The sequence below is a fragment of the Carettochelys insculpta genome, chromosome 2 (assembly GCF_033958435.1).
Source record: "Carettochelys insculpta isolate YL-2023 chromosome 2, ASM3395843v1, whole genome shotgun sequence".
Classification (NCBI taxonomy): domain Eukaryota; kingdom Metazoa; phylum Chordata; order Testudines; family Carettochelyidae; genus Carettochelys; species Carettochelys insculpta.
In genome coordinates, this window is record NC_134138.1 from 975,242 (window position 1) to 1,001,917 (window position 26,676).

Below are 26,676 nucleotides of genomic sequence, written 5' to 3' on the forward strand. Positions count from 1 at the left end.
AGTCTCTCATCTGGTCTAGGATATGATCTGAAAGTCTGATGTCCCAGTCCTCCCCAGCACCACAGCTACGAGGTCTCTGATGTTCTATGTGCTGGTTTCTTAACAAGTTGTCCATTTGAGAGAGTTACCTTGGCAGTTACTTTTAGGTCTGTAGCATCCCTAGAAAGGTGGTTCCCACAATTTCACAGGTGTTCAGAACTGCTTGAAATCTAATGCTCTTTTTGTAATTGACTCCAGGGCCCAGGGTGCCGGTGTCACAGCAGACTGTACCCAGCCCAAGGTCTCCCTTTGTTGTGCTTGTCCATAGCAGGTGGGTATGTGGGAGGGTTGTGCTGGATTTAGTTAAGACATTGTATTACCACTAAATACTTCCCCACTCTAGGCCCTGACTAAGACAAAGTGCCCAAGAAGAAGTGAATATGTCTATTGACCGATTGTAAAGGTGAGAGAGGATCTCCAAAGCCCATTGTCACTGCTGCCATCTGAAAGACAGTAAAGACAGAGTTCAGTCTGTTGGAGCTGAGCATACTATGGCGGTTTGTAAAAACTCAAGCAGAGAGCGACGGCACAGGGAACCTGTGGGAGAGGCCTCTCCTTCCTTGCCCCTCACTGCCTGGTCCCAAGGACTGTCCAGCGCTGGGACCCTGCAGATGCCAGTTCCACCAGCTCTGGGTGGGGGTGTGCTGGTGCCACTGCCTCAGGAAGCAGGGTCTTCTCCCAGGGGGGACTCAAGGCAATAGTAACCTCTGTAACCACTGTCATTGATTCACCCCCAGCAATTACAAGGAGCCCCTCATCTAGAGCAGTCGCCCAGAAACATACACAGCTTTGAAAGGCCATTGCTGCCTAATGCAGCTGGCACAGCCCCACTTTAAACATACACAACCCTCCAAATCATTATGCTGGGTTCTTTAATCTCAAGTGGGAGGCAGTGAGCTCTATGTGAAGACTCTCAGAAAGTAGGGGGGTCTAAAAGGCATCAGAGGAGTCTCCAGCGACATGGATATTCCTGCATTAGCAGGGATAACTAGCAGGAGTTCTAATGAAAATCCAGAGTCCACAGTGGAGAAGACAGTGCTATTAAAGGCCAGGGAGGCACCTTCTCTTCATGAGGGGAAGGATGGTGAAAGGATACTGCTCCCAGTATCCCCAGACACCACCTTAGCTTCAGGTTGACAGTGGAACTCAGAGCAGATGCTTTAATTTCTGGCAACTGAAAAAAAGAAAAAAGGTCTAGCCAGCCAACAGAAGAAGAAGCATTAGCTTCTCTTCCTAGGGCAGCTTGTTTTCTAGGGCTAACAGGGACATATGAGGGCAGGAGAGGAATTTCCTTGACAGGGAGGAAAACAACATACTTCGATTTCACTGTGGAAACAGAAGTGCAAGTACCTGGCTCCAGGCAGACCTCAGTGCTGTGCTCTGGCTCTAAGTGCATAAAAGGCTCCACCTTGTGGGGATAGTAAAAGCAAGGGGACGAATCCAGAGTGATCTCTCACCTGCAGGTTAGTGAGTTGTTGTTGCTGGTGGGCGATGGTTTGCTTCACCAGCACGCTCTTGATACTCTGCTCCATTGCATACTTCTTTGCCTGGAAGGAAATAGAGACTCCATAATCACAAGGCATATGACTCCACAAGGGGCCAGGGAAAGACATTCAATTTCATACATTCCCCATAACCCCACAATGGCTGCCAGAGGTGCTTTTCAGTGCTCCGGCCCCAAGCACTAAGGCGCTTTACATTAGTCAAGGGCCAACAGCTTCCTATGGTCTTGGTCAGCATCTTGGAGTTGTTCGCCCTGAAATACAGCACAATGCTTGAGCAAGGACTAGGTGTACTCAAGAGTCTGCAGCAGTTGCAATGTTAGGAAAGCATCATGCACTACACACTCAGCATTTCCCTCTTCCCCCCTCTGCCCCTCAGCGCCCACAACAGCACCTTACCTGCTGAGATGCGGGCAGGACAGAGAGCTTTCTTCCAGTCCTCTCCACTCAGAGAACATCTGGACAAAAGGTTCTAAAAAGAGCGAGGTGGCACCTATTCCCGATGCCCAGACTCTGCACTGAGCGCATCCCTTCCTTTCCTTCTCAGAGCTGACCTACCCTATCTTGGCAGCAGGAGCTGTGGGTCCTATATACTCCAGCTCCCTCTATCAGTCCCCTAGGGCTACAAGGCTGATCTGTTTTCCTCTACCTGGTCTTCCACCACTCTGGAAAACACTGAGCCTTTCACATTCAGTGATGTTGAGATGGAGGTTCCTAATCAAGGGGAAGCTAATACCCATGGACGTGCCATGCCGAGGGGACAGGACGGACAGATTCAGCCAACCCCACTCAAAGGCACCTGCTTTCCATTGCTGTACGTGTTTGGGAGGTGCCGGGGAACGGCAGGCTCTAAACCGTGGATTTGAGACGGGTGCTTCGGAAACCTGGAAACGGACAAGGGGATTTACATCTGTCATCTATGGAGCAGCCAGAGGAAACGAGGCCGTTTCACACTGCGAGCCAAACACAGACACACAAGCAGCTTCAGCATTATGGGAACATTCACACCAAGCCTACAGAGAACAATGGTACACCTGCCTCACCAGGATCTGGGAGACACCTAGCCCACAGCTCCCACCTTCCCCTCCATTCCCAACTCTGCTCTCCTCCCAGCAAGTTAGACATTACCCAGTCCCATGGGAGGCAGAAGCCAACTCAGCAGTAATGTCCTCACCAGCTACACACATGGAAGCAAGAACCAGAGATCAGAGTTGGGATGGATTTTCATCTACAATTAAAATAGCTTGGCTCCAAAGGGATGAAAATAATTTTTGCAGCATATTAAAAGTTCCCTTACAACAATGTGACAAAGTAGTTGCCAGAGAGCACAGGAAAGGTAGATTTTTGCAGTGTATTTTAGCATGAATCCTACAGAGGATTCAGCAGAAGCATTCCTGGAATCTGTTAATTATGGAGTCCAGGCTGCACTTGATAGGGACTTGGAGGCAGCAGCATCTCATCACTGGGATCAGAGAAATCTCTTAAGAGCAATTTCAGATCAATCTGCTATTGACTTTGATCTCAAAGTTTTTTAAAGAAATATATCCCATAATGTTCCTATGCAGCTACCAGGAACTCCCAACCAAGCAGGGGGGGAGGGGAGAAACAGGAGAATTTTGGGCATGATTTTAAGAGCTCAGGTGCAGGAACAGTGCAGTCGGTATTCCCTGTGTGTTTCATGGCAGGCAGGTTCCCCACCAGGTGTGCTCCCCTCTGTTGCAAAAAGTCTGACACTTGCATCAGGAAGTACTAAAGAAAGGCCACACTATGGCCACTCACCTTCTGAAGAGCTTCCTGTTGTTCCGGGGTGAGAGGAGGAAGCCCCAGCTTAGCTGCTGTACTTTGTCCATTTTCCAACTTTACGGACTCAGTGCCCTGGAAAAGAAAAACCACCATGAAGTCTGCCCCTAATAAAATGGCCAGTTTCCTTTTGCAGACACACAACCTGCTCAGCTCCAGCAGTCCAGAGCATGCAGGTTCAGAAATCAGTAAGAAAAGTAGATCTGAGCTCTGCAGGGGGCTAACATCTCATGTAATCTTGTGCTCAAAGATCCCAGGCAACTGCCATGAGAAGTCCATCCCATCACCGGGTTCTTTGCTAAGCATTCCAGATACACAACCTACAATTTTTCTTATACATCTCACACCACTAATCCTCAATTTTTCTTTTTGGGTGGGGGGGCAGAAAAGGGGGGAAGAATGCTTAGCTTAACTCACACTACAAGCTCCAAAACAAACACCCCTGCTCACCATCTTCAAAATCATCATGCCTGGCTCAGATCAATGGCCCATCTAGCCCTGTACCCCATTTTTTGACAGTGGATAGAGCCAGATGCTTTGGAGTGAATGAACAGCACAGGGCAGCTTATCAAATCTTCTATGCCCTACTGTCCGGGCCCAGTTTCTGGAAGTCAGAGGTTTAGGAATGGCCAGGCCAAAGACCTGCATCCCTGACTACCTCGGCTAATTGATAGACCTATCCTCCATAAACTTATCTAATTCTTTTTTGAGCCCAGTTTTAACTTTCCACTTTCATAACGCCTAGGCAACAAGTTCCATAGGCTGGATGATTTTGTGTGAAACAGTACAGCCTTGTGTTTAATGGCTTACATATTAATTTCCATTGTGTGACCACATAACAAGGGAAGGCTCTTTACTCACTTTTTCCACATGCTTTATGATTTTATAGACTTGTCATATGCGCAGTAAATTGTCTTTTTTAAACTAAAATGTCTTAGACTTTCAATGGCTATTAACCAGGATGCTAGCCCTAGCCTGATTGCCAGAAGTTGAGAATGAGCAAGAGGGAATGGACCACATGATGGTTATCTGCTATGTTCGTTCTCTCTAGGGCATTGCTCACCGTCAGAAGACAGGCTACGAGGCTACATGGATTTTGGACCTGATCCAGTATGGCCATTCTTATGTTCTCCTTATATGGAAGCTGTTTCAGATCCTTATTTTTGTTGCCCTTTTATGCACCTTTCTCAGTTAAATATATATATTTTAGATAGAGTGCTCCAAACTGAATACTATTCAACATATGTAGAGGTGGCATGGTATTTTCTGTTATCTTCTCTCTTTTCTAATCGTTCCTAATTTTTTAAAAACTCTTTTGCCTCCTATGGTATACTGAGCAGATGTTTTCAGAGAACTATTCAGAGTGACCCCAAGAACTTTCTATAACTAATTTAAACATTATTGTTTTAAGTCCATCATTTTGCAGGCATAGTAAGGATATGTATATTACTTTGCATTTATCAACACTGAATTTCTTCTGCCACTTTGCTGCCTACCCAGCTTTGTGATATCTCTTGTATTGTTTGCGAGTTTTACCACTTCACTGTTTAATCCTTTTTCCAATGCATTTATGAATATGTGAAACAGAATTGGTGCCAATACAGACCCTTGGGGAACCACGATCTCTCTCTCTCTCTCCACTGTGAAGACTACATATTCCTACTATCCTTTGTTCCTCATATTTTCAAAAGTTACAGGTCCATAAGAAAATGTTCCCTCTTGTCTCATGTTTGCCTGCATTGCTTAAAAGCCTTTGCTGAGAAACCTAGTAAAAGGCTTCCTGAAAGTCCAAGTACACCATACCTACTGGATCACCTTTTACATGTATGTTGACATCCTCAAATAATTATAATAGGTTAGTGAGGCATGATTTTCCCATTAAAAAAACCCATGCTGACTCTTCCCAAACATACCATTTTAATCTCTGTTCCTGATTATTCTGTTCATTACTACAATTTCAACCAATTTTCCTGGTACTGAAATTATGTTTATTGGCCTGTAATTGCTTAGATTGCTTCTGGAGTTTTGTTCTCTTTTGGAAGAATAGGAGTTACATTAGCTACCCTCCAAATGCCTGGCATAGAATCAGATTTAAGGAACAGGTTACACCCCACAGTTAATAGTTCTGCAATTTCATGTTTGAACTCTTTCAGAACTCTTGGGTAAATACCATTTGGTCTTGGAAATGTATTTTATCCGTTCCCCACCCCCCTCAAAAAAAAAACAAAAACCTCCTCCGACATCTCAGGCTCAGATTGCTCCCCTCAAAGTAGGGCTCAAGTATGGGACTCATCTCACACTCTCCACAGCATGATTTCCCAAAATGAGGGGCATGCTCCTGGGGGGGGGGTGGGCAAGACAACCCCCCATCATTCCCACCACTCCAAAGAAGAGCTGGCCTTTGCTTCTGGCTCTCAGCCTGTCATTTTACATGGGTGACCCAGCGCAGCTGCTATAAAAAGCAGGCAGAGGGCAAAGGCCCACATGGAGCTAACTACCTCCTGCAAAGGTGAGTGAGTGTGGGTTGGGGGGAGACGGAGGAGGATGGGGTTAGATGGGGGGTTGGGGGTGCCTGGCTTGGGTGAGGGGAATGGGGTAAGACTGGGGGGGCTGGTGGTGCCTGGCTTTGTAAGAAGGGAAGCGCTTGGACAGCTGACCCTGGCATTGCAGGGCTCAGGCAACTTGGGCTGGCAGCTGGCCCCTGCAACACAGGGCTTGGTCGGCTCAGGTTCGTGGGCAGGTGGCTGGCCCCAGCAGCGCAGAGCTTGGGTGGCTAACCCTGGCAGCACAGGGCTTGGGTGGGCGGGCAGCTGGTGTGGGCAACTCTGGTGGCTGGTCTGGGGCTCTGGCAGCTGGCACTGAACCAGGCACCCACAAGGGACCAAGAAAATCTATTTGTGCTCATTTTTAATGTTAAATAACATTTTTATCAAGTGTTTGTGTTTATTTTAAATTGCAAATTGAATTTTTTGTTAAAAGTGGGGTTGGATGATGGTACAGAAGAGGTGGAGGGGCAAGAGGGTTTCTCAAAAATCAAAAGTGGGGTGTGATGCCAAAAAGTTTGGGAGCCACTGCTCTACAACGAAGACCAATGCAAAGAATTCCTGAAACCTTCCCACAATGGTCTTGTCTTTCTTTAGTGCACCTTTAGCAGCTCAGTAATCTGGTGGCCCCATGAATAGTTTGGCAAACTCTCTGTTTCTGGTATATTTTAGTTTGTTTATATTTAGTTTATTAATATTTTATATTCTTTTTGTGTCTTTTGCTAGTTCCTCCTTTCAGCCAAAGTACACTTTCACACTTGAATTTCCAGTGTTTATGTTTCTTGCTATCTTCCCTAGTAGGATTAGGCTTCCTGTTTTTAAAACCTGTCTCAGTGTCTAACCACCTCTTTTATTCTGTTTACACACTGTGGCATTTTGTTGCTCCTCTTCTTTTTATTAGGGGGTCTACACGTGGACTGACACTGAATCAAGAATTACCTCTCCCTTTATGGGTTCTATAAGTAGCTGCTAGAAGCAGCAATTATTAAAGGCGTCTAGAATTAGTATCTCTGCATTCCATCCTCACACATTGTCAGTCAACATGGGGAAAGCTGGCACAGCCTCACTTCAATTACACTGTTTATAGCAGTGGTCAACCTCTTCCAGATGGGGTTCCATTTTGACTATTCAGGAAGACTCGGTGACCCACGGCAATTCAAAAACGGGAGGGGGAGAAAGTGCCGTAACTAGCTAATTTGAGCCTGAGGCAAGACTATAAAACCGTGCTCCCTCATCTTTATATATTCATAATAGTTAGCTACTTCACAGGAAAGAGGAAATTAATAAAATAACAACACTGCATTTACTATATTGCTGTGGTGGAAAGACATGCCCACACTACTCCCCCGGCTTAAAACCTACACGCAGGGGCTAGGAGTCACTCGGGCTGAAGGGGTTTAGGGGAGGCACAGGGACCCCCACAGATGGAAGTCAGCTGTGATGTGGAGCTCTGGCCAACAGTGCCAGCCGCCTGGGCATGAGAGGAACCCTGACCCCCACACCTGGAAGCCAGCTAGGGCACAGAGCCCCAGGCAGCAGCACCAGCCATGGGAATCCGGGCCAGTACAGGGGGGAACCCCAATCCCCATGGCTAGAAGCTGGCTGGGGAAGAAGGTGATCAGAGAGGGCCACGGAAACCTCAGCAGGGGCAGGGGGACTCCTTACCTTCCCCCACCACAGCTGAAAGCTAGCAGCACCAGAGCCCCGCTGGCAGTGCCAGCCTCAGGAACCCCTGCCAGGGTCGGGGTCCCTCCACCCAGGCATGGGGCCACTACTGGATGAGGGAGGTAACCCAGTGACAGATGATGTAGGGAAAGCTGAAGTACTTAATGCTTTCATTGCCTCTGTCTTCAAGGACAAGGACAGCTCCCAGACTAATACGATAAGGGATGCATTATGGGATGAAGGTGGACAGCCTTTGGTGGGGAAAGAACAAGTTAGGAGCTATTTAAAAAAGTTAAACATACATTAATCCATGGGCTGGACCTAATTTATCCAAGGGTTCTGAGGGAGTTGGCATATGTCGTTGATGAGCCCATGGCCATTATCTCTGAAAAGTCATGGAGATCGGGAGAGATCCTGGATGACTGGAAAAAGGCAAATGTAGTGCCCCTCTTTAAAAAAGGGAAGAAGGATGATCCAGGAAACTATAGGTCGGTCAGTCTTACATCAGTCCCTGGAAAAATCATAGAGGGGCTCCTCAAGGAAGTCATTTTGAGGCACTTGGAGAAGGGGAAAGTGATCAGGAATAGTCAGCATGGATTCATGAAGGGCAAGTCATGCCTGACCAATCTGATTAGTTTCTACAATGAGATAACTGGCTCTGTGGATAGGGGAAAATCAATGGATGTGATTTATCTTGACTTCAGCAAAGCTTTTGACACGGCCTCCCACAATATTCTTGTCAGCAAGTTACAGGAATGTGGATTGGATAAATGGACGGTAAGATGGATAGAAAGCTGGCTAGAAGGTCGGGCCCCACGGGTAACGATCAACGGCTCGATGTCGGGATGGCAGTTGGTTTCTAGTGGAGTGCCCCAAGGTTCGGTTCTGGGTCCAGTTCTGTTCAACATATTTATCAATGACCTGGATGAGGGGTTGGATTGCACCCTCAGCAAGTTTGCGGATGACACTAAGCTGGGGGAGAGGTAGATACGCTGGAGGGTAGGGATAGGGTCCAGAGTGACTTAGACAAATTGGAAGACTGGGCTGCAAGAAATCTGATGAGATTCAATAAGGGCAAGTGCAGAGTCCTACACCTGGGCCGGAAAAATCCCAAACACTGTTACAGTCTGGGGTCCGACTGGCTTGGTAGTAATTCTGCAGAAAAGGACCTGGGAGTTGTAGTGGACGAGAAGCTGGACATGAGTCAACAGTGTGCCGTTGCAGCCAAGAAGGCTAATGGCATATTAGGTTACATCAAGAGGAGCATTGCCAGTAGACCCAGAGAAGAAATTGTTCCTCTTTATTCGGCTTTGGTGAGGCCGCATCTGGAGTACTGTGTCCAGTTCTGGGCTCCCAGTTATAGGAAGGATGTGGAAACACTGGAAAGGGTCCAGCGGAGGGAGACCAAATAATTAGGGGGCTGGAGCATATGACTTATGAGAAAAGGTTGAGGGAATTGGGACTGTTTTTAGTCTGCAGAAGAGAAGACTGAGGGGGAACTTGAGAACAGCCTTCAACTTACTGAAGGGAGGTTGCAAAGAGGCTGGAGAGAGGCTGTTCACAGTGGTCACGGATGGCAGAACACAGAACAATGGTCTCAAGTTGTGACTGGGAAGGTCCAGGTTGAACATTAGGAAAAACTTTTTCACTAGGAGGGTGGTGAAGCATTGCAATGGTCTACCCAGGGAAGTAGTGGAGTCTCCATCCCTGGAGGTGTTTAAGTCTCACCTCGAAAAAGCCCTAGCAGGGCTGATCAGATGGGTTTGGTCCTGCTTAGAGCAGGGGGCTGGACTCGATGGCTTTTTTAGGTTTCTTCCAGCTCTATTGTTCTGATTCTATAATTTTCATAGCTATCTATGAGGCATGGGGTTGGCAACCTGCAGCTCTGGAACCACATGTGGCTCCTTAAGGAACCATTTGCAGCTTTGGACGCTGTTGTCACTGACTCCTCCTCCGGCTCCCTGCCCTGCTGTGGCTTAAATAATGGGACTCAAATTAATTGGTTTAACAGCTGGCAGGAGGGATCCACCCATTAAACCAACTAAATTGAGTCCCATTATTTCAGTGTGATAGGGCAGGAAGCCGCCTGTGTTGCAGGTAGGGGAAGGGAGTAGGAGAGCTGGGGGGAGCTGCACAGCTGTGCTGAGGCGGCAGACCAAGGAAGGAGCTGGGGGGGGGGAGGCAGCAGAGGCGGCGCACAGAGCCCCTGTCCTGTGTGCAGTAAACATCCTGGATTTGGGGCTGAGAGGGGTTATGCATGGGGGTGGGAGTGGTTTCAAATACTTGGTACTATTGTTTGAAAAAAAAAAAATAAGTATGAATAGTGATGCCTGAAAAATGTGCATGTGGAGAATATTACATTCACGCGTGTTATTGCAAACTGATTTGTCTGATGTAGTTAAGTCGGTGGGGGAAGGGGGGTGCTATTTTGTGTTCATTCCCTGGAACATGTAAAAATTGCCATACGGCCACCCAATGAAAAACGGTTGGCTACCCCTGGGCTATATCACTTAGCTTCTAGTGACAGCCCCAGCAGCTGCGAGCTCTAGGCCCCTTTGAAACACTGGGACCCAATACAACTGCCCCCCCTTTTCCTCTTTTGTCAGCAGGCCTGCCTGCACCCCCTTCCTGTAGCCCAAGCTCCCTTCTGCACCCCCTCCATAGAAAAGTGTGGCCCTTGACCACTTACCAAAACCTTAGGAGTGCCCCCCCATTAAAAATTATTGCCCACCTCTGCCCTAGCTAAAGGCATAAATCACTTGTAATCAAAAAGTCACACAGAATCACAGAAAAGTCCTGAGTAAAATAGCAGAAAGCATCAATTAAACTCTGTGAAAGCACCATCTTTCCATGAATTGTGCCTCAACTACTAAGAATCCTTCCCAGATGGAATGTGTGTCTTGGCTCTTTGCATATTTGAATAAGGAACTGATGTTAAAAAAGTGTTGCCATAAATGTTTTTGAAGAGTTGTCCTCTGCAGCCCATATGATAGTCTCTGAGAACATTCCATAACACACAACAAAAGAAAGACATACTGAAACAAGAGACACCACAGATCCACCAACTGACAAAGAGGCTAGAAAGACAGAATCCCACCTCAACCTCTCCCTTCTGCAGAATCAAACAAGAAACTGTTAGTTGTTAACCTATCACAAGTAGCAGCCTCTGTATAGGAGGCAATCAAACTTGTATTGCCTGCCCACCAGCACTGAGGATCTGACCAATTTGACACAGCCCTGAGTTGTACCTTGGGACCCATCCTCCAAGTGCACTTTGCTGTGACCAAAGCAACTGCCAGCAAGACACTGAAAAAGAATGTTAACACATCAGTTGTCTGCAACCTTTGCTGTACCCACTGGTACATGTTGAACCTACTATCTAAACTTTAGCTTGCTGCTATCACTTTCACATGACAAACACCACCACACTGAAGTTGTGACGGGCTGCCAATATCCAGAACTAACATTAAGGAACTAAATAACTTTAATTCAAGTAAATATCTTTGGGTATACATTACATTAAATGTGCATGTGGTATATGGCATGGTAACTTTTCTAGTAAAGCATGAGACGTTGACGTACTTCCTCAATCATCAACATTTGAACAGTCATCCCCTTACCCCAAAGTACATATACAGTAAAATCTTTCATATCTGACGGCCCCAGGATCGGGAGGTTGCCGGATATTCAAATATTCTGGGTAATAGAGAAGTATACCCAGCACTGTTTAACACGAAAGAAAAACAAAATTAGATATTAAGAAAAATATATGCAGAGGTTTTTTTTTTTTGCCAACAGTTATATTTTACAGTGTAAACTTATACTGTATTTGCTGTATTTATTTGTATTTACTTTCACTGTACTGTACTTATGGAAAACCTACGTAAAATTTACTGTTGGTTAAAATGCTAGTTATTTAACAGTTCAGGATAATAGAACGCCAGGTATGAAAGCATTTACTGTATATTGGTTCAAATTGTATCCATGAACTGACAAAGATAGGATTTTTGGATAAACAACGTAGTTTTAAACTGGTTCAGGGCGTTCTTCCTCATCCAGCAAACAGCTCTTTCAAGTTTCTGTCATGCAGCTTGTTCAGCTCGCTGTGCAAAGCTTTCCACAAAGTTCTTCTTGTCCTGTTTTACAGCCTTTTTAACTTGTAGTGTATGCTTGCAGCATGTCCTTATCTCGCTTCCGCTGGCCACCAACACTCCTCTGTCCTTCCTCCAACCTGGAAAACAGATTCTGTTTTGGGAGACTCTGATCAGACATCCAAACCATGTGACCAGCCCAACAAAGTTGTTGATGAATAATAATTCCTTCAATGCTGGTCATGTTTGACTCTTCCAGGATGCTAGTGTTTGTGCACCTACTCTCCCGAGGCAGCACTGATGATATTGTTCAAGTGCCTTCAAATGATGCTTGTATGATGTCCAGGTTTCACATGCATACAGTAGCATTGGAACAACCACTGCGTGGTTTACAAGGAGCTTTGTCTGGGGACAGGTGTCCCAGTTCTTAAAGACCCTTTGCATCAAGTGGGCAAAAGCAGAACTTGCATGGCTCCAACAATGCTAGGTTTCCGCACCTCTGTTGATTTTAGTGGAAAGATGACTTCCATGGTATGGAAAGTGTTCCACATTTTCCAGCAGTTCTCCACTGACTTCAACAACACAAGATTATCCCACTGGTGAGGACTGGTGGAGCACCTTGGTCTTCTTGATGTTCAGTGTGAGCCCGGGATTCTCGTATGCTTCAGCAAAGGCACTTAAAATAGTCTGAAGGGGTCCAGGAGAAAGAGCAACAACCATGTCCTCATCCACGTACTGGAGCTCCATGACAGAGGTTGTGGAGGTCTTGCTTTTAGCCTTCAGTCTCCTGAGAGTGAAAAGCTCCCTGCTTGCTCTGTGGACAATTTGCACACTACCTGCAGTCTCCTGAGAGTGAAAAGCTCCCTGCTTGCTCTGTGGGCAATCTGCACACTACCTGCAGTCTCCTGAGAGTGAAAAGCTCCCTGCTTGCTCTGTGGGCAATCTGCACACTACCTGCAGTCTCCTGAGAGTGAAAAGCTCCCTGCTTGCTCTGTGGGCAATCTGCACACTACCTGCAGTCTCCTGAGAGTGAAAAGCTCCCTGCTTGCTCTGTGGGCAATCTGCATACTACCTGCAGTCTCCTGAGAGTGAAAAGCTCCCTGCTTGCTCTGTGGACAATCTGCACACTATCTGGAAGATGCCAAACAGTGATGGGGCAATGACACTGCCTTGTTTGACTCCCGTTTTGACCTCAAGGGAGACACTTTGGGATCCACGGTTGCTCAATACTGTGGCAGTCATGTTGTCACAAAGCAGCCTCAAGGTACTAATGAATGTTTTGGGGCACCTGATCTTTACAAGGATGGTCAACAGGGCATTATGACTGACTGGGTTGAATGCTTTGATCAGGTCAATGAACCTTGGTCTTTCTCAGCCAATAGGAAAAGCATGGAAACCCTCCCATGAGCCATTTCTGGAACTGTGTTCCCCAGCCAAAAAGGTGGGGGGGGGAGCAGCAGCATGCAGAGCCATACTTCTTCCCCCTGCCCACTCCATCCAGCCTGCAGGGGATCAAGACTGCCCCCCACACACACAGCAGGAAGCTGGTACTCGCACACCAGCACAGGGGGAGGGGGCACCACAGCGCTGGAGCACCAGGAGACTTCCCACTATACAGGTCTACCTGCAAGGTGGCCATGGACCACTACAAATCCATGGACCGCAGCTGGAGAACAAGTGACCTAGACTGGAGATGGGTAGAAGCCCCAACTCTGGAGGACTTAACTGAGGCACACTTGCACTGGATTGATGCAACTTTTGTCATTCAAAAGTGAATCACAATTTTGCTTGAACACCTGCATGTGTGAATGCTGCTTTGTCAGTGTTCACACATGCTTACTTTTAACAACAGGGCTGTGTTGACACAGTCTTGTCACTAAAAGCTGTGTAAGTATGCATACACTCTTAGGCTTGCTTACTTAATCTAAATGTTCCAAATGCCCATCAATAACCAATTTTCCTCTACGAACTGACTCACTGTGAACAAATATCCATTTATCTCCATTTCCTGAAGTTTCTCCAGCCCCCCTCTTTCCCTTGCTGTGGAATACCAATATTTAAGATAATCTGGCTAAACATAAGGGTTTTAGAGACTTTTTGAAAATTAAAAGCCCTTAAACTTAAGGTGTCACATGGCTGGACTTTTACATTGGGTCTGAAAACCATTTTATATGCCCAGCATGGCTATTGGCCTCAAATATTGTGCTAGGGACACTATGTGAGATGTCGAATGAAAGCTGATGATGCCCTGAATCTATGTATGCTACTTGTGTGTCTGTATCATGTATGTAGGTACAGTTATAGATTTTTAGCTCTAGAGCTGTGTGAGAAATGTTTCAGTGCTGAGGTCCTCACATGGAGGTGGGGCTCCACCCCAGCCATGGCAATAGATTGAGCAAAGGCCCAGATGGCAAACACCCATTTTGTGATGGTGGCATTTTCTGGATGGAACAGCAACAAATGGAAACTCAGCACAGTGATTCACCTGATCAGGTGCTAAGCCAAGGCATATGGAGGAGAATGGAATTCTCCTTCCACATATAAAAAACTAAGATGGGCCCTGGCAAGTACTTTCTTTGTCCTTCAGTCCTCAGGAGTTAAGCTGGTCTGGACTAGAGGCCCATTCCTCAGAGGCATGATGAGGATTTAGCAGTGTCCATCTTGAATCTTTTGTCTTGTGGTCTCCAAGGGTCCATGTCGCAGCACGCGGGCCCCAACAGGCCTGATCTACAATGCTCCAATGACTGAATCTATATACACCTGAAATGAATTTTCAGAGACTCTCCAAGAATCAGCAAATGACATCACTGGCCTGCGTCAGTAGTTTTGACTGATGCATGTAAAGTACTGCTTTAACAATTCTTCTCTCTAACCCAGTTATTTTTTATTAATAACCCCTTAAATAGTAGATCTAAGGATCTGGCTTTTGCATGGTCATTTGGGTAAGATCCAAGTGTATATTGACCAGGGCCTGGGCCCTCTGGGGTTTGGAAGAATCAGTGTGGTGTTTGGTGAAACAGGCTGAAGAGCCTCTCACGTTAAGTTGGGGGTTGTTGATCTGGGCTCGTACAACAGCTGAGAAGTCTGTGGGTTTGCTTGTGTGGCTTCTGGCTGGTCAGTGGAGCTGACAGAGGTGCTTTTGTGGCTCGTTGGATTTGCCTTGGTCAGAAGGAAATCCCAACCCGGGGCTGTAAGTAGCCCAGATTTTAAGCAAAATTACCCTGGATTGATTTCTCTAGCTGTGCCCAGACACCCTTCCTATTACATACAGTGTAGACACACATGCAATATAATGGGAACACAGTGATGGAATTACCCCAATGTTACATAAATTCTACCTGCGGACCTAATTTAGGAAAGTAATATTATGGCAATGGTATGGTGCCAGATTTCTCATTCTGACAGTGAAAAGGGTTGACAAAAATTCCAATTTTTGGGTTAGTTTCATTTTAAAAAATGTACTGTAGTTCCTGCACTGTTGGATTTCCGTATATCAATTGAGGGGAAAGGGGAAATACTAAAGGGCCACAAATTTCATTCTTCATTTAGGCAGAATATTTGTTATTTGATTTTTCAAGGGCAAATAGCTCCTGACTGGAGTCAGGTTTGTTCTACTGCAAGCGAGGCACCTGGCTGGTTGTTCAGCTCAGCCTACAAAGGGAACAAAATGCACAATCCTTAAGTAAAATGCTGCCCATGCAACGTGCAGGCAGAGAAAAGGACTTGGGACTCCCATTAGTTCTTTTTGATAAGACCACAAGTGATGCAGGTGTGGGCCACATTTTTTGCATCCTCCACTTGAACTTTATTAATGAGCTTGGTGAGCACCTCCTTGGTACAGGATATGGAATAGCCAGGAGTTGGCACTCTTTCCTTGGACTATTTGCAAAGATATATCCAAAGTTTCTGTCATGTGCTTCATCAGATCCTGGAATATCTTCGAATTCAACAAACAAGGTGCGAATTGATTCACTGCCTCATTTGGGAATGATGCAGAGATTGCAGCCAGCATCAATTTTTCTTCCTCATGCAGTTGATGTTCTTCCTCACTGTCCGCCTCCTACCTCCCATATAAGCCTGTACCCAATGGTCTTGCCTGAGATAAAAGACTCTTTGTGGATGGTGCTCTAACCCTGGACGTAAGATGATGAAGCAGGCTTCCTGGAATAGTACTGTAAATCCCAGGATAACCAGTAAGGGCACGGATGGTACAAGCCAGGGTCATAAGGTGGAGGGCACCTGGCTGGGTGGGGGGAACGAGGTAACATGAACCCTGTGCACTACAGAGAGGGAGCCGAGCTGTCTTTTATATTCAAACTCGGCACATTAAGGCATGGTTTCAACAGGGATGGGAACTTTCCAAGTCCTATAGGGGCTCGTCTGCATACTTGGCTTAATCTAATTCTTGACCTTCCCCCTCACACACTCTGATTTGCTCACCTTGATCATTTTTTTCTGATTTGTCCTCCTTGATTACTGTTTTTGGTTCTCTGTGCCTTAAATATTGAGTCTGTTCTGGTATGGCTATGGTCTGAAGAAGTGGGTCTGTCCCACGAAAGTTCACCTAATATACTATTTTGCTAGTCTTTAAAGTGCTACTTGACTGCTTTTTGTTTTGATCCTATGAATTACAGGTCTCTTTCTTCTATCCCTATCTATCTCTAACTCTTCTCAAGAGTTCCTCCCTGATGCCCAAAGTGCTACCTGATACCTCAGTAGAGGAAGGAAAGGAGTATAGCTACTCCAAGAGGAGGACCCTTCTGTGAGGTATGCCCTTTTCAATAGCCAAGAACTCTGTACCAGGGATACCCCTATAATCTAACACAGTGACTCCAAAAAACTCATGGTTTGGATATGACCATCCTTATCTCTCAAGGAAGAGACTTTTACTGAGTCTACCAAGTAGTCCCTTGATGGCTAGGCAAGGCAAGGCGAGTGTCTTAGACTAATTATTTAATGAAGAAAATAGATAAAGCTAAAAATATATTCTTCTCAATGATCGTAAGAGGAGGAAAATTATCCTCATTACCAAAATACCATACGCAGAGTTAAGGAAAACTGTACCATTAGCAGAGAAAGCAGACGCTGCAGGGGTTTTGCCTCCCTGACACGGGCTACTGTAAGAAGGAACTGAAAAACAATTAGACCTGCTTTGCTCTTTATACCCTCAAGTGTGTCTGAGAGAGAGAGGCTTCAAGGGTACCCTCAGGCATACGCTCAAAAGACACTGGAGACCAAAGCAATCTGATCTAATGTACACAGGCACATACACACCAAGAATGGAATCTATGTGGTTACTCACAGAAGAGCAGAAATATTGAATAGTTCTGCCATTTCTTTAACAGAAATTTTACCATCCCAATCTCACAGCAGACTAACAGAATTGCTAGGGTTTCTTTTGTTTACAATATATTTTAAAAATTCTTACTAGCTGTCCATAAGCCTACTGGCCATAGATTTTTCAACTATATCTTTAGATTTTCTTATCAATTGTCTGTAATTGCAAACTATCATATCAATTTACTTATTCATCTGTCATTAGAGGGGATTTTTAATCCCCTTTCCCTTAGTGCTGCTTTCAGTTTTCCTCTTTACCAGTTCATCTTAAAATGAAATCCTCTTTCGTGATTGTGGAACTGTTACATTTGGACATCTAGTAAAACTATCTTTTAAAAACTTCCAATTATAACTAACTTTAAAAGAATCTTCTTAGTTTTGCTCAGAATTCTCAACCTTTTAAACTCAAGTATATATAATTATTGGCTGGGACTACAGTCTGCTTACACATATATATTTTTGACAGAATCCATGTAATACATAATATCGGAAAACAAATCTCAGTTTCAGTATCCTATCCCAAAATTATGCTTTCTGGAATGTCCTCAAGTGAATGTCAAAGTGCCAGAAGAATTCAGAACTTTTTAAGTGTTCAGTTAAAACGTTTTTTTTCTGGTAACGTGCTACCCGCTACTTAGTTATAAAGTGGGATTATAAATTTATAAGGGATTAATCTAACTCATATTATATTTTTCATAAAAATAGGGAGCAATTATCTTGCTCACAACCCCCAATTATCCAGTTTTATTGGGAGAGCAGTCATGTTGCGGAGTGTTCAAGTAAACTGATCTGTCAGAGGCCACATAGCAAACCCACTGTCAGACCAGATACAAAAATCAGGAATTCCTGGTTACCAGCCCTGTGCTAATTCCACCTCCCTCTAAAGACACACAAAAAAATGTCAAACACACAACACTGCTAAAGCTAATGGAAAGACTCAGCACATAGGCACTTAAAAAAACATTGTTTTGTATGGGAGTACCAAGGACCCTCCCATTGCTGCCTATTTGAGAGAGCTAATGCCTTTTAGCCAAATGAATTTGTACAGGAAAGCCCAATACAGTAAACTCTTTCACACAGGCATTCTATCATCCGGAAGGCTCAAACAACAAGCATTTTAACCATAAGTAAATTTTAGTTACATTTTCCATAAGTACAGTATAGTGAAAGTAAATACAAATAAATATAGCAAATACAACATAAGTTTACAGTGTACAATACTACTGATGTCAGTGAATAAAGTACTCTGTATACATTGTTTCTAATATATGCATTGCTAGGTATACCTCTCTATTATCCAGAATATTTGAATATCTGGCAACCTCCCACTGCTGGATATGAAGGAGTCTACTGTACTTTGTTCTCTTCCCACCAACCTCTCCAGCAGACTGTGGAGGGTGCACTTGTACTTGCCTGTCTCCTGGCAGAGCACAAAAAGAGGGTCATCTCTTACTAAGTCCTTAGTGATAAAATAATCCAATGACAACAACTTGTGAAATACACTACTCCATACCTTTACTGCTGGCTATCATGGAATCTGGGCTTGTTAGCATATTCTGAAAAGGTTGGGAGAGGAGGAAAGAAACAAAAGGAAAAGGAAGAAAACAGGACTAGGGAGCAAACAACTGTCTTTGTAAAAGCAATAAATAGAAAATGTATACCTGCTTGTGCAAGGCGGTCAGCCTTTTATGGTGGTTTGAACTCCAAGAGTTCAGGCACACTTGTTGGAAAATTATAAAGACAGAAATTTCTCTGAAGTATAAAACACGCACAAGAGAAAAACAGAATCTTGTTTATTTTCAGAAATGTGAGTGAAACAAAAATACAAATATAAAACAAGATTTGGGAAAACAAGCAAAATGAAGCTGAAAACAAATAAGCACTCCCCTTTATACACACATTTTGACTGGCTATAGCAAAAAGAATGAATGAGTATGGAATGCCATATTCCCTTCTCTTGAGTCTAAGCTTGGGAATGTGTTATCTAACATGCTGGAATAGCACAGACAAGAATACCTTGTGTGGAGGTGCCACCAGCTTTTTTTTTTTTTTTTTTTTTTAAAATAAGGACCTCCATATATCTCCCTGAATAACTTCCTGGCTGCAGTTTCTGACATTGTCTTTGTGAGACCATTCCACGACTTACTGACCCTCCCTGGGGGGTACATTTCTTCTGATTTTCCTTGGCTTTATGCAACTATCTTCCTCATTTTGAGCCTCCAAATAACTGAGCAACCTCTACCTTTTAGTATACCTCAGTTTTATTCCCTGCTACTAGAACTTTTAATCATCTTCATTGTAACGAACAGGAGCCTCAAGACTTGCCACACGTTTTATATAAAAACCCCACAAAGGGAGCCACAATCCGTAAAGGCCACTTATCTTGCTCACAGAGAAAACTCAAAGCTAGCTAAACTCAAGTACTGGCACTTTGCTGTTATCACAAGCTTTGGACACAGATTTACTTCCTTTTCAACACTAATGGCAGATGAAAGAATAAAATACAAACTTGCAAGTGCTTTGAATCTCAGGGTGGATTTATTTAAATCAAAGTAACTGAAATCACCCAGAAAAAAACAACAACATTGATTTAAATCAAGTTTCCCTGCTGATACCGCACATATTTCTGAAACAGATCAGCAAATTTGATCACAAAAATAAGTTCATTTACAGCATTTTACAACATTTAGGAAGATATACTTTGTGTAATTTTTTTTGGTAACTTAAGAACAGCCACGCTGCTCAGATCAAAGGTTCATCTAGCCCAGTATCCTGTCTTTCGACAGTGACCAACACCAGATGCTCCACAGGGAATGAACTGAACAGGCAGTCATTGAGTGATCCTTCTGTCATCCATCTCTAGCCTCTGACAAACATAGGCTAGGGATACCATTCCTATCCATCCTGACTAATAGCCACTGATGGACCTAACCTCCATGAACTTACCTGGGTTCTTTTTTGAAGCCTGTTAAAATCCTGGTCTACACAACTTCCTCTGGCAAACAGACAGGCCTATCATGAGCTGCATGAAGAGAAACTTCCTTTTGTTCGTCTAAAAGCTCCCATCCATTCATTATGTTTGGTGACCCCTAGTTCTTATGTCATGGAAACAAAACAACTTTTCATTATTCTCTTTTTCTGTGCCTGTCATAATTTTATAGACCACTATCATATCCCCACTTAGTCTCCTCTTTCCTAAGATGGAAAGTCACAGCCTTTTTAATCTTTCTTCATATGACACCTGCTCCAACCCCCCTAATAATTTTTGCTGCCCTTTTCTGAACCTTTTCACATGCCCCCCCACCCCACCCCCTTTTTTTTTTTTTGAGATGAGGCAACCATATCTGTACACAGTACTCAAGATGTGAGCGTGCCATGGAGTCATTCAGTAGTTTATATGAGAACCTGCTTTCTTGTCTCAACCATTTACCAGATGGAAGCGCTGTGTTTCCATTGATTATATTCTTAACACTACCAGGGGAAAAATAGCAACCACTGTTTTTGGTTCTGAAAACCACTGGTAACAATACGGGGGGGAAAAAACCAAAAAGTTTCTTCCGAGACGTCCTCCTCTCCCCTCCAAAGATCCCTCTTCACAACTTGTCATGAATGAGTAAAAGTCTCTTCAATGTTATGGTTGTGTTAACTAGAAATAACAAGGTTGCTCAAAAGCATCAGTTTTCCTCCCAGAGAAGAGCCACTACTACCTTGTGCGTCCTCAAAAGCATGGAGATTAAAGGGTGACCCCTGAGCAGCATGCAACATGCTGTGATCTGCACCGATTTCCTATTGGTTTCCAAGAGAAGTTTACTGTGATGGACTGAACACCAGTGTTATGTCACAGCTGCAAGGTACAGCCTTCCCCCACTTGATTTAAAGCAGAGATTCCCAACCTATGGGTTGCCATTAGATTTTCTAAGCATTGCCAGCTGGGCAGCTCCAAGCCACGTGTGGCTCTTTAAGGAGCCATTTGCAGCTCCCACTGCTGCTGCTTACTCACTTCTCCAGCTCCCAGTCCCTGCCTTGCTGCGTTGTAACAACTCGATTTTTGGTTTAACAGCTGGCAGGAGGGATCTGGCCATTAAATCAATCAAATTGAGCCCCATTTCAGTGCAGCAGGGTAAGGAACTGCCCATGCCACAGGTGGGGGAAGGGACTAGAGGGCTGGAGGGGAGCCACATGGAAGTGGCAGAGGCAGCAGCCCAGTGAAGGAGCAGTGGAGACCAGCAGCAACACTTGTGTGAGACAGGTGGGAGGGCGTGTTTTAAGGCTGCGAGGGGTTTAAGCCTGGGGGCAGGGGCAAATCAAGATTTATAAAACAAATTTTCCCATGGGAGAACCTTCCCCTCACTGGTTTTGAATTGCCTTGGGTCACAAAGTCTTATTGAACAACAAGAAGTCCTGTTGCACCTCGTAGACTAACAGATATTTTGCAGCATAAGCTTTTGTGGGCAAAGACCTGAGGTTTAACTCGTTAACTTATTAAATGGGAGTTTACATCCCTAATAATGGGATGCTCTGAGGAATGAATGAGATCAGTAAAAAAAAAAAAACAAAAAAACACACACACCACTATAAAGAAAGGTAAGGGGAAAAAAAGATTTGTAATGTGAGAAAGCGGCATGTTCAGATGAAATACCAATGCAAGGAGGGCTATTAGTGCATGGAGTAGACTGCCAAAGACAGCAACAGAAACTACAATCTACAACTTATTCACAAAGAAAAGGGCATTTCAGAGACTACACTACACAAACACAAGCTTAAAATGGAACTACAACTTCCTTCTATACCAGTTCAGTACTATGTAGCACCCTGAACCCTACAAGCCTCCTGGCACTGATCCAAGTATTTGTTCTAAATGTTAGGCTCCAGGCACAGAGATCTTTATTTTCAAATTCAGGCACACCGCTGTATCTGAAAAGCACACAAATTATGCACTTGATTTACTCTCACAGCTGCCAACATGAACAATGACTGTAGTTTGGCATCTCTAGTCCAGGAGTTCATTAATCATAGAAGTCTAGGACTAGAAGGGACCTCAGGAGGTCATATAGTCCAGTCCCCTGCCCAAAGTAGGATCAACCCCAACTAAATCATCCCAGCCAGGACTTTCTCAAGCCGGGACGTAAAAACCTCTAGGGATGGAGATTCCTCCACCTTTCTTGGTAACGCATTCCAGTGCTTCACCACCCTTCTGGTGAAATACTTTTTCCTAATATCCAACCTACATCTTTCCCTCTGGAACCTCGGACCATTGCTCCTTGTTCTGCCATCCATTACTACTTAGAACAGTTTGTCTCTATACTCTTTGGAGCCCCCCTTCAGGAAGTTGAAGGCTGCTATCAAATCGCCCCTCACTCTCCTCTTCTGCAAACTATACAAGCCCATATCTCTCAGCCTCTCCTCATGGGTCATGAGCTCCAGCCCATTAACCATCTTCCTCGCCCTCCACTGAGCCTTCTCCAACGTGTCCACATCCTTTTTCTACTGGGGGACCCAGAACTGGAAAACAATACTCCAGATGTGGCCTCATGAGTACCAAGTAGATGGTAATAACTTCTCTAGATCCACTGGAAATACTTCTCCTAATGCACCCCAATATACCATTCACCTTCTTGGCTAAAGGGCACACTGTTGACTTTCATCCAGTCTCTCATCCACTGTCATCCCCAGGTCCATTTCTGCTGTATTGATACTTAGCTAGCCAGTCCCTAGCCTGTAACAGTGCTTGGAATTCTTTTGTCCCAAGTGCAGAACTCTGCACTTGTCCTTGCTGAACCTCCTCAAGTTTCTTTTGGCCCAATCCTCCAATTCATCTAGCTCACTCTAGACCCCATCCCTACTGTCCAAGGTATCTACCCGACCCCCAAGCTTAGTGTCATCTGCAAATTTGCTGAGGGAGCTATCCACCCCCTCATCCAGGTCATTAATACACATGTTGAAAAATACTAGCCCCAGAAGTAGTCCTTTGGGTATTTCACTTGAAACCCACTGCCAACCAGACACAGCCATTGATCACTACCTGTTGGACCTGTTCATCATGCCAGCTTTCTATCCATCTTACAGTCCATGCATACAATCCATGCCTCCATAAGTTGTGGGCAAGAATGTTGTGAGAGACTGTATCAAAAGCTTTGCTAAAGTCAAGGTACATCACATCCATTGACTTCCCCGTGTCCACAAAGCCAATCAGATTGTTTAGGCATGACTTGCCCTTGATGAATCCATGTTGGCTACTCTTGATCACTTCCCCTCTTCCAAGTGCTCCAAAATGCGTATGTTGAGGATCCCCTCCATGACTTTTCTGGGGACTGAGGTAAGGCTGACCAGGCTATAGTTCCCTGGATTGTCCTTTCCTTTTTTAAAGCTGGGCACTACATTTGCCTTTTTCCAATCGTCCAGGACCTCTCCTGATCTCCATGAGTTTTCAAAGATAATGGCCAAAGGCTCTGCAATGACATCTGTCAATTCCCTCAGTATCCTTGCATGCATTAAATTCAGGCCCATGGATGTGTGTGCATCTAGCTTTTCTAAACAGCTCTTAACCCGTTCTCTCCCCAGAGAGGACTGCCCATCTCCTTACCAAACTGCATTGCCTAGTGCCATAGTCAGGGAGCTGACCTCGTTCATGAAAACAAGCAAAAAAAAGCTTTGAGTACTTCACTCTTTCCCACGTCATGTCACCAGATTACCTCTCTCATTCAGTAATGGCCCCAAACCCTTCCTGGTAATCCTCTTATTCTTAACATGTCTATAGAAACCCTTCTTATTGCCCTTCACATTCCTTGTTACCTGCAATTCCAATTGTGATGTCGCCTTCCTGATTTCCCTCCGGCATTCTCCAGCCATACATTTATACTTAGTCACCTGTCCAAGTTTCCACTTCTTATATGCATCCTTTCTGAGTTTAATCTCACCAAGGATTTCCCTGGTAAGCCAACCTGGTTGTCTACCACATTAGCTTTTCTTACTGCACACTGGGATGGTTTGTTCCGGTGCCTTCAATAAGGCCTCTTGAAAATGCTGCCAGTTCTCCCGAACTCCTTTCCCCTTCATATTAGCTTTCCAGGGTATCCCGCCCATCAGTTCTCTCAGGGAGTCAAAGTCTGCTCCTCTGAAATCAAGGGTCTGTATGTTACTCTTCACCTTTCTTCCTCTTGTCAGAATCCTGATATCTACCATCTCATGATCGCTGCAGCCCAGGTTGCCACCCACTTCTATTTTCCTGCTAGTTCTTCCCTGTTTGTGAGCAGCAGGTCAAGCTGCTCACAGCCCCTGCTCAGTTCCTTCAGCACTTGTACCAAGAAGTTATCTCCAAAATTCTCCAAAAATTCCTTAGATTGTCTGTGTGCTGCTGTATTGGTCTCCCAAGAAATGTTAGGGTGATTAAAGTCCCCCATAAGAACCAGGGCCTGTGATCTGGAAGCTTCTCTTAGTTGTCCAACAAAATCCCCATGTACTTCATCTACTTAATCTGGTGGCCTATAACAGACACCAAACACAGCATAGCGTCTCATGCTTCCCCTTCTAAGGTTAACCAAAGACACTCAACTGTGGGGGAAGGGATAGCTCAGTGATTTGAGCATTGGCCTGCTATACCCAGGGTTGTGAATTCAATCCCTGAGAGGGCCATTGAGGGATCTGGGGCAAACAGCTTAAAAACAAAATCTGTCAGGGATGGTGATGGGTCCTGCTGTGAGGGCAGGGGACTGGACTCCATGATCTCTGACAGTCCCTTCCAGCTCTGAGACAGGTATGTCTCCAGCTGGCTTTTCTCCCTCCATATTTTGATGCTCTGAGCAATTGTATTTGATCTCTCACATAAATAGCATCTCCTCCTTTTCTCCCCTGCCTGTCCTTGATGAAGTGGTTACACCCTTCCATGACAGTGCTCCAGTTATGAGAATCAGCTAACCAAGTCTCCACTATTCCTATCACCTCACATTTCTTTGACTGTGCCAGGGCTTCTAATTCTTCCTGTTTGTTTCCCAGGCTTCTTACATTTGTGAACAAACACCTTAGATAATAAGCTGTTGGGCCTACTTTCTCCTTCTGAGTGAGTGGTACTTCCTTTGTTGTACCTTCTCCCTTCCCTTCTTCAGGGCTCATGCCACCCCCCCGCAACAAACCTAGTTTAAAACCCTCCTCACTAGGTTTGCAAGCCTGCCCACAAAGATGCTCTTTCCTCTCTTCATTAGGTGGATCCTGTCACTTCCTAGCAATCCTTGTTCTCAAAACAGAATCCCATGGTCCAAGAAACCAAATCCCTCTCTCTGACACCACTTACACAACTGTGCATTTACTTCACTGATTCGTCGCTCTCTACCAGGACCTCTGCCTGTAACGGAGAGGATGAATGAGAACACCACTTGCGCTCCATATTCCTTGACCTTCCATCCCAGTTACACTATCTGTGGCAATCTGCTCAAGGTCGTTCTTTGCTGCGTCACTGGTTCCTACATGGAGAAGGAGGAAGGGGTAATAATCCGCAGGTTTGATGATTTTTGGAAGTCTCTCCGTCACATCCTAGATTCTGTCTCTCGGTAAGCAGCAAACTTCCTGAGATTCCAGGTCTGGATGGCAGATGGATGACGCAGTCCCTCTTAGGGAGTCCCCAACCACCACCACCCGTCTTCTTCTCTTGGTGGTCCTCCCAAGGGCAGCAAAGGAATGTGTCAAGGGAAGAGCACGAACTGTTGGGCAAAAGTCAGCATGGTTTCTGCAGAGGGAAGTCGTGTCTAACTAATCTATTAGAATTCTTTGAAGGGGTTAATAAACATGCGGACAAGGGGCACCCAGTGGACATAATATACCTAGATTTCCAGAAAGCCTTTGACACGGTCCCACACCAAAGGCTTTTATGTAAATTAGGTGGTCATGGGATAGGAGGAAAGATCCTTTCATGGATCGGGAATTGGTTAAAAGACAGAAAACAAAGGGTGGGAATAAATGGTAAATTTTCACAATGCAGGAGGGTAACTAGTGGTGTTCCCCAGGGGTCAGTCCTGGGACCGATCCTGTTCAACTTGTTCATCAATGATCTAGAAAATGAGGTAAGCAGTGAGGTGGCAAAATTTGCAGATGACACCAAGTTGTTCAGGACAGTCAAAAGCAAAAGGGATTGTGAAGAACTACAAAAAGATCTCAGCAAACTGAGTGATTGGGCAGCAAAATGGCAAATGAAATTTAATGTGGGTAAGTGTAAGGTAATGCATGTTGGAAAAAATAACCCAAATTACACGTACTACATGATGGGGTCAAATTTAGCTACGACAGATCAGGAAAGGGATCTTGGAGTTATAGTGGATAGTTCTCTGAAGACATCCACGCAGTGTGCAGCGGCAGTTAGTAAGGCAAATAGGATGTTAGGAATTATTAAAAAAGGGATCGATAATAAGACAAAAGATATCATACTTCCCCTATATAAAACTATGGTACGCCCACATCTTGAGTACTGCGTGCAGATGTGGTCTCCTCACCTCAAAAAAGATATACTGGCATTAGAAAAGGTTCAGAAAAGGGCGACTAAGATGATTAGGGGCTTGGAACGGGTCCCATATGGGGAGAGGCTAGAGAGACTGGGACTTTTCAGTTTGGAAAAGAGGCGATTGAGGGGCGATATGATAGAGGTATATAAAATCATGAATGGTGTGGAGAAAGTGAATATAGAAAAATTATTTACCTTTTCCCATAATACAA

The 26,676-nt window shown here is 44.8% G+C and overlaps 1 protein-coding gene across 2 annotated transcripts in view; it reads right to left on the reverse strand.

Moving 5' to 3' along the window:
• Positions 1-26,676, reverse strand: part of PUF60 (poly(U) binding splicing factor 60) — a 46,101-nt gene that overhangs the window by 13,065 nt on the left and 6,360 nt on the right. Inside the window, exons 2-4 of one of the 2 annotated variants that reach the window (XM_074986403.1) lie at positions 3,321-3,416; positions 1,497-1,586; positions 432-482 (exon numbers count right to left, since the gene is read on the reverse strand). In XM_074986403.1, coding sequence (XP_074842504.1) covers positions 432-482; positions 1,497-1,586; positions 3,321-3,416 — 237 coding nt within the window. The remainder of the gene's footprint in view (positions 1-431; positions 483-1,496; positions 1,587-3,320; positions 3,417-26,676) is intronic. The other variant, XM_074986404.1, reaches the window with a different exon arrangement.